Here is an 8729-nt window from a genome sequence, read left to right as displayed (position 1 = left end):
GGTACAGCGGTGTGTGTGTGTGTGTGTGTGTGTGTGTGTGTGTGTGTTTTAGTTGGAGTCTCACTCCATTGCCCAGGCTGGAGTACAGTGGCATGCTCATGGCCACCCTAGTGTCGACCTGCTGGGCTCCGGCAATCCTTCCGCCTCACCCTTCTAAGTAGCTGGAACTACAGGCACGTGTTACCACATCCGGCTAATTTTTTGATTTATTGTAGAGACCAGGTCTTACCAAGTTGCCCGGGTTGGTCTTGAACCCTTGGGCTCAGGTAATCTTCTCACCTCGGCCTCCTCAAATGCTGGGATCACAGGCCTGAGCCACTGTGCCCAGCCCTTGCTTGACTCTTGATTTCAAGTGGGCAGCCAATCTTCGTCTTCTCTCAGGGAACTTGGGGAAGGCACAGAGTGGTCCAGCAGAGAGTCAGGATGCCCAGCAGGGGGTTCAGAAGGTGGTTGCCCCACCTGTGTAAAGACCTCAGGCCTCTGAAGGATCTGTCTCCTTTGGGGATGGAGGGAGGAAGAGGAGACCTTTGGGAGGGTGAGGAAGGTGAATCCCAGAGCCCGAGAAGGCACCAAGTTCCTGTGAGCAAAGGGCCCTGAGTCCTGCTTGGTGACAAGACCTCAGAGGAGAGCAGTGCAGACCAGACTCAGGTCTGGGATTCCCCACGCCACCCAAGACACAAGGTCCCATGCATATTGCAGGAGCAGGTACTGTGGAGGGAGCAGGTGGGCAAGCAGCAGGGATCTCTTCCAAAACTACACAGGCTGACACCCGCTCTTGTCAGTGGCCTCCCATGCTTTGACAGGGGGCCTTTGCAGAACCAGACAGGACAAAGGGAGGCAATGGTGGGGAAGCCCCCTGGAATGACCAGGATACAATTTCCCATGAATCCATGAGGAAGCAGGAAGAGGGGCTTGGGTTTGGAATACACTGATACAGAACAACAAAAAAGTGGCACTCCATACACTCGGGTCTGGGACTGGCATTCAAAACAACGACATCCCTTTTTGACTTTCAAAGATTTTAATCTTCAGTGGAGGCCTGGGGCAGGGATGGCAGCCAAGAGGGCACCAAGCCCTTACGGTGAAGCTTGGGGGTGGGGATTGAATGGATCAGAGCTGCTTGTGGGTTCCATGGCCATACTATGTTGGAAGCACATACTCGATGTCACCAAGGTTGAGGTACAGGTAAATCAGAAGGCAGCTCCAGAAGACAAGGATGAAAATGGTGCCCAGACCTGGCGTGAAAGCTTCCTGCTGGGTAGGGAGAAAGGCACGCAGCTGAGGCAAGTTTGGGTCAGCGGCAGGTGGGATGCCCTCCCCACCGTAGGACCCTCGGAAGCAGCCCCTAGCCTGGGCGACCCTCGTCCTCCTTCCTGGTGCCACTCTATGACTGAGTGGTTGTGAACCCTGCTCCATGCACAACCACGAGGGCGGGGAGTGGATGCTGGTACGGCTGAAACATTCACTCCCTTTGGGACGAGGCACCCGATTGAGAAAAGGCACTTCTGGGATGGATCTACCTACCCCTGATTGTAGCTGTTCTTTAGGGCACACAACAAACATTTCTCCTGCGGAGGACAAGAAAGGTCATGTTTCCCTGGCCTGAGATGCCAGCCTGCCGGGGACCTCGCCAGCCCTCGCTATGGGGAACGACAGAATAGCACAGGGAAGCATGGGAGCAGGCGCGCCCAGGGTCAAGGCCTGCGTGGTCCTGGAGGGGGAAGCCCGCAGTCAGGAGAGGCAGGTGAGGGAGGATCGGGGTCAGCAGGGTGGGCTACTGGTCCCTTCACAGCAGGAGTCTGGGGAAGCCAAGGGGGAGTAGGAGCCCAGACGTCCAGCACCCATGCTGGGCTAGGGGCAGGGCATCACTTACACAGCAGGTCCCACATCGGTGAAGGGAATCCAGGGAGTCCTGTTTTGGTTTTTGTGGCACTGTCGTCTTCTTGTGAAGAGCAAAGAGCGCTCCATCAGCTCCGCTCATCTTCTTGGGCCTGAGCTGGGGGTCTGTGTCCGTCTTTCCCATCAGCCTGAGTTCCGGCTGCTCCTTCGGTCCTCTTCTAAGGGGACTGGGGTGGGAGGGGGGAGGCCAGGGAGGGACAGAGATTGGGGAGACAATGTCCAACATGACAAGGAGGTAACCAGAGGCCTTGACTCTGAGGCTTTGGGGTTATAGGAGCCAAGACACCTCCTTGAGGAGTCGGAGTGTCCTCTGAACCCCAAGAGCATCCAGCAAAGTGAAAGGAGGAGATTCTTTAGGGATGAGGAGAGAGGTGCCATTATACTTACAGCTTGTTGTTCTTTTGTATGTTCATTAAAATCTCCATCTTCTCATCCATATCTTTCTGCATCTCCTTTGAGAGAATTCACAGTCAGGATCTGCATTTTGAAGGGTTTCTACAATTTCTTGCTCCCGCTTCTCTGCACATCACTCTGCATCTTACTTCCCTAAGGACCCTCGGTAGACTTGGGTGAGGTGGCTCATGGGATGTCCATGATGTCTTCCGCTTCTCCCTCCTCCACCCCTACTAGGGGACTCTTCCAAAGTCTCCAGGGAAGTCAGAGGCCAGGAACTGTTTTCCCTGATCTCACACTGATCTTTGCCTTGGTTCAGTGCCTATAAAATCATGGAACTCAGGCAACAAATCCTGTGACCCCTAAGTCGCTTTGGCTCCAATGTCTTGACCCCTGTCATGCACCCAGATCACGTGGATCTGTGTTTGATTCATCTTTTACCCAAATTCTGGCAAAAAGGGTCAACCCAAAATAAAACAGATGGTAGCTAAGAAGGCGTGTCACATGTGTTATTCACTGAGAACAGGGAGAAGATTAAAATCTTCTTGGCCAGGCGTGGTGGCTCAAGCCTGTAATCCCAGCACTTTGGGAGGCTGAGGCCTAAGCTCAGGGCTTCAAGACCAGCCTGGGCAACTTGGTAAGACCTCGACTCTACAATAAAAATCAAAAAAATAAGCCGGGCATGATAGCGCACACCTGTAGTTCCAGCTACTTGGAAGGTTGAGGTGGAAGGATTGCCTGAGCCTAGAGGGTCGAGAGGCTGCAGTGGCCGGCAGCGTGCCACTGACTCCAACCTGGGCGACAGAGTGAGACTCCAGCTCAAAAAAAAAAAATCTTCTTGGCAAAGTTTAGATCTATAAAATTTAACTTGGGAAAATTGGGTAGAAATAGTGGGCATGAAAGAAATTCTAAGATGGCAGAAGCTATAATTGACAATGTTTGTTATGAACAAAAACAGATTTGGGTTGATGATCCTAAAACATAAATGAAAATAAGTTACTCCAATGCAAATCATTTTAATTAAAAAAAAGATTTAGTAACAGTTTAATTGATCTACCACAGAAAATTGCTCAAGGAATTACACTGGGTAGAAATGATCTCAGAAAATTCCTTCTTGGAAAGCATTTTAAAGTGTTAGTAGACATTTTGGTAAATATTTGATTTCATAAAGAGTTAAAATATCCTTGCAGCCTGTGCCCCTACTTCCAAAACATCAGAGTCAAAATGTCCCATATTCTTTCAAATCTCACCAACAAATTCACCATGTTTCATACTGATCTCATTTTCCCTTCTAAATTAGCTCTGTCTCCCCACTACCCTTGTCACTGTCACTACATTCTTTTAATCAACCCGATTAAAACGTTGGTGTCATCATGGGCTCTTGCTCTGATGACTTCATTCTCTACGTTAAGTCAGACACCAACAACTGTTATTTTTCCTGCAATGCATCTTTCAGATTTACCCTCCTCTTCCTTTCCCTCCACCTGGTCCAGCGTCTTCACCTTGAGCCAGTTGTAGGCTCCTGCCTGGTGTTCTTGCTGCCAGATGACCCCACCTGCTCCCCCCCGCTCTCGCCCAGGCCGCTCTGCAAACACCTGCCAGCCTGAGTACTCGGAAGTGCTGTTCCCAGCGTGTTTTTTGAGTAAGAGTCTCCAGAGGCCTCTCACTGCCTACAGAACCAAGTCCTGGCTTGTCTGCATGTCTTTCAAAAGCCTCCGTTACCCACTGCCTTTGTGCCCATTCCATTTTCTTTCTCACATTTTCCCTGAATGATCCCACTGATTTCCCCACTGACCATGAAACACAGCCCATTCCTCCTGCCTCCTGCCGTGCCCAAGCTGTTCCTCCACCTGAAATAGCCTCCTTTGAAACTTTTCAGACCCAGGCCTACCCACCAACAAAACACTGTGTTTGCATTTTAATATAGCAATAATTAATGCATGCCCTTTGTAGGAAATTTGGACAATACAGAGGGATATTTAAAAAATGAATATTAGGCAGGGTGCAGTGACTCACGCCTGTAATCCCAGCATTTTGGGAAACTGAGGCAGAAGGATTGCTTGAACCCAGAAGTTTGAGACCAATCTGGGCAACATAGTGAGACCTCATCTCTACAAAAAAAAAAGTTAGCCGGGCATGGTGGTACATGCCTGTAGTCCCAGCTACTTGAAGGGCTGAGGTGGGAGGATCACCTGAGGCCAGGAGGACAAGGCTGTGGGGAGTCATGATCAAGTCACTCCACTCTAGCCTGGACAACAGAGTGAGACTTTGACACAAAATAAATTAATTAATTAACCGTCTCATCCAGTAATAATTGCTATTTACTCCTTTGCTGTATTTCTTTCCAGTTGTTTTTCTATATATTTACCAAGGTATTTTTTTTTTACTCTAGCTGACATCAGCCTGTATGTATTACTTGTATCTTGCTTTTTTAGTTCTCATTATAAACATTCTTTCTAATCATTGTCTTTAATAGTTCCCAATTTTCACTACATGGATATACCATACCTTGTCTATTCCCCTACTGTTGAAAATTGCTGTTGTTTTTGTCATTCTAAACAATCCAGTGATGAACATCTTTTTACATATATCCATGCTGGCATTTCTGATTATTTTCATAGGTTAAATTCTGAGCAGTGGAACTGATAAATCAAGAAGTTGATATTTTCTGATATTACTGTCTAATAATGCTCTAGTTTTGTCCAAACTTGCACTCCAATCAGCAGCATAAGAGCATTCCTATCTTGTTCTAGAATTGTCATAAATTAAAGACTTGCTCACCTGAATGCAACAGTTATCCATTTTCATTTGCATGTATTTGGTTATTCATGAGGTCAAACTGTTTAAATATGTGTATTGCTTTTTCATTACATTTTCTCCTGTGGATTGTCTGTTTGTGCTCTTGTTCATTTTTCTATTTGGTTCTTATTGTTTTGTATGAGCTTTATATGCTTGTGGATAAAAAAAAAAAATGTATCTATGCTTAGGAGATCCGTGGAAAATTGATCTTCCCAAACTGTTGTTTTTTAATTCCATATATAGTGCTTCTCTGTTATAATTCTTTTTTAAAAATCTTATATACTTAAAGATATCAGTATTTCTTTTACAATTCCTTCCATTATATTTATATCTAGAACATTCAGTTAAATACTTAAAATGTCTTATTAGTTTTTATTATTTAAATTCACCTCATAGACTATTTGGTTTACAGTGTTAACTGGGTTAGGTTTTCACCTCCTATAGTCAAGCAAGTTTCTTAATATTATTACGTAATCCTTTCCTTCTCACTGACATAAAAAACTCACCTTTCTCATATTGCAAATTTTTATAGAGCTGGGATTCTCATCCTTCAGTATACATTGGAATCACCTGGAAACTTTAAAAACCATGGGTGCCTTATCCTCATCCCAAGAGGTTCCAATTTAATTGTTACGGGGTACAGCCTGGCTGTGAGGTGAGCATCAAGGACCCCCCCAGGTGATTCTAATGTGCAGCCAAGGTTAGTAATGGTTGCTAACATCTTTAGGACCTGGTTCTTATCCAGCGACAAGCATCAGAATTGCTGATGCAGTTTTAAACAACTGTGTCTCACCTTGGAGATTTTGTTCAGCTCCTCTTGGCTGGGGTCTGGGTAAATGAATTTTTAAATCCTCACAAGTGACTCTCCGTACGTGTTTGGCAGAGAGGCTGTTACAGGGTTATCTGTGATATTTCATTCGCCTGGTTATCCTTGGGTGTACCACCCTGGTTAGACAATTGCATTTTTTAAAATCATAATTATAATATCTGGTGAGGCTAGTACGCCCTTACAACTCCTGAAAAATGAGCAAATATTTGCCTTTACCTGTTTATGTTTCTACATCAGTGGTTTGCAAATGTTTACCTGGGGAACTTGCCCAAAATACAAGGGGCCGAGACCATCTGACATGAGCCTGGGCTCTGTCTGCTCCATTTGTGTTCTGGGTAGTTCTGAAACACACCGATATTTGTGAACCACTGTTCAAGGGTCTAGATTATCCTCCTAGTGAATTTTAGAGTTAAAAAAGAATCTTATTGAACTTTTAATTAGATTTTAATTCAGCTTCCAATGCAATCTTCAGGGCTCAACTTAAGATTCACGTTCTCTAGAATGACTTATTCCGATATTCCCACCCACATTCATGTGTCAGGTATCCAAACCCCCCAATTAATTGACGGTCAATTAATTTGGGTCTGCTATCAGATGATAAGCAACTGGAGGGCAGGAATGGGCTCTCTTCCAGTTTCCAACATGACTGGCCCATGGAAAGCACTCACTCAGTGGCTCTTACCTTCATAATTTCCACAAATTCATGAAGCTTATTAAAATCCTTGTCCATTATATCCTTGATCTAAGAAGGAAGAAAGGCATGGCTTAACAAAGCACAGAGCATATGAGGGAGGGCCCCCCCAAAAATGGAATTGTCTTTTTGGAGGCGGGCCTCTTGTAGCATATACTTCCCCTGCTAGTATGTTCCGGGAACCCATTGGCATCAGTGTACCAGCTAGCATTGTTGTGTTTGGCGTCCATGAATTTATTTCTGGAGATGTTTGCCTATTTCATGATGGGTGGTTTATGAGTGCACCTGACCACACCATGCTGAATGTTCAGCAGTTTTTAACCAAAAATGGTATGACCCCCATGTCCCACACTTCTGATTCACCCAATCCCACCCCAAGCAATTTTTTTTTGTTTCCCCAGATGAAAAAAGTCCTCAAGGAGAAGCGTTTTGCTGATGTGGAACAGGCGAAACAAAAAAAAACAGCAGCAGCACTAAAAGACATCAAAATTGACACATTCAAAAACTGTTTCGAGCAGTGGAAAAAACATCTCAGTGGTGGTGTTGCATCAAACAGAGAGTACTTTGAAGGTGACTGAAGCTTCAACATGTGAGAATACATCACAATTTTAATAAACGAAATTCATGGTTTTGGGGGATCTCCCCTTATAGTCTTGCTGTCAGATGTGTCGTCCTTGGGGTGTTTTAAACAAAAGCAGCATCTGTTCCTCTGGCATGGCTAATAATGGCCTGTTAGAAGCTGCTTTCTCCCCAAGAGCCTGTGAAGGGGCTAGGGTGCAGTACCACTGAGGCACAACCACCACCAGCTTTGGCATAGCTTAGCTCTGACCACTGCAAGGCTCCCATGTGGAACTCAGCCCATAGCTTCGATCACATCCTTTTTCTCATGACTCCCCCTTTTTCTAAGGAGACTGCAGGTGGTTGTGTCACAGAAGCAAGAGGAGAGTTCTAGCCTTGCGGTGCACTCTGCTCTGGGGAGGTGGAGAGGAGGATGGAACTGACCCCTGGCTGGCCCCAGTTCCAAGTCAGCTCCTCTCACTCAGCCTCACCTCGAAGGGTACAGTGCCCCAACCCTATCCATGAGACCCCTCAGGGAGCCCTTGGTCGCTCAAAAGCTGGCCGTAGACATCACACCAGAAATGAACACCCTGAGCTGCCCCACATGATGAGCTCAGGGACAAGGGCTGAGTTGGTCTGATTGCTCTCTCCATGCAGTCCCTGATCTCCTTCACCACGCAACGTTAAGAAATGAGTTTCCTCAGGCTGCACTTTTCCTCCATGCTATGTAAAGCCTCATTCTGTTACCTGTTTTATCTCCTCCATTTTTTCGTTGAGCTCTTCCCTCACCTCCCTGAGTTCATTCTGAGGAAATAAACAGGGAAGAGAGCGAGTTAAGAAGTATCTTTGGCCAGGCGTGGTGTCTCATGCCTGTAATTCTAATCCCAGCACTTTGGGACGCCAAGGCTGTACAGTCGCTTGGGGTCAGAGGGTCAAGACTAGCCTGGGCAACATAGCCAGACACCCCATCTCTACAAAAAAAAAGGTTAAAAAATGAGTAAAATCAAAAGAAATGTCATGCAGGGAAGGGAAATCGTCAACAGAAGGAAAGATCGATCCTGGGACATGGTCAAAAGAAAACGAGAGATACTTCCATTAGGAAGGAAAGTGAAGACAATGGGATGGTGAGACCTGTAAACACCATGTGCCTCCTGACAGGATACACTGAAAAGGGCAACCATCACAGGCCTCTGCCAAGTAGAGGGAATGCACAGCCTGAACCTTCTCACGAGGACGTACCACACAAGCCCAAATCAAAGGTCATTCTACAGAATAAGTGATCTGTCACCTTTCAAAATGTCAGTGTCTTGAAAAACAAAGAACTGTTCTAGATGGAAAGAGAGTGAAGACACATGGAAGTTGGAGACGTGTGTGATCCTGGGCCTCACCTCTACGGTTCCAGTGCCCCAGGGCCGAAAAGGGTTGTTGTTGTCGTTACTGTTGTTATGAAAAGTATCCGTGAGACTTGGTGAGATTAGAATAAAGGCTACAAACTGGGCTCGGTGGCTCAGCCTGTAATCCTGCGCCTTTGGGAGGCTGAGGTGAGTGGATTGCCTGAGC

At 46.3% G+C, this 8729-nt stretch overlaps 1 protein-coding gene across 1 annotated transcript in view; it reads right to left on the bottom strand.

Moving 5' to 3' along the window:
* Positions 1-1069: 1069 nt before the first annotated feature.
* The window catches only part of TEX35 (testis expressed 35), a 9626-nt gene continuing 1966 nt past the window's right edge, over positions 1070-8729 (bottom strand). The window contains exons 4-9 of the mRNA XM_021706872.1: positions 7917-7973; positions 6603-6662; positions 2287-2351; positions 1874-2066; positions 1525-1568; positions 1070-1251 (exon numbers count right to left, since the gene is read on the bottom strand). Coding sequence (XP_021562547.1) covers positions 1191-1251; positions 1525-1568; positions 1874-2066; positions 2287-2351; positions 6603-6662; positions 7917-7973 — 480 coding nt within the window. The 3' untranslated portion in view covers positions 1070-1190. The remainder of the gene's footprint in view (positions 1252-1524; positions 1569-1873; positions 2067-2286; positions 2352-6602; positions 6663-7916; positions 7974-8729) is intronic.

Source organism: Carlito syrichta, unplaced genomic scaffold (genome assembly GCF_000164805.1).
Source record: "Carlito syrichta isolate Samal-C Ts95f unplaced genomic scaffold, Tarsius_syrichta-2.0.1 Scaffold316187, whole genome shotgun sequence".
Classification (NCBI taxonomy): Eukaryota; Metazoa; Chordata; class Mammalia; order Primates; family Tarsiidae; genus Carlito; species Carlito syrichta.
This window is presented reverse-complemented; position numbering and strand designations above follow the sequence as displayed.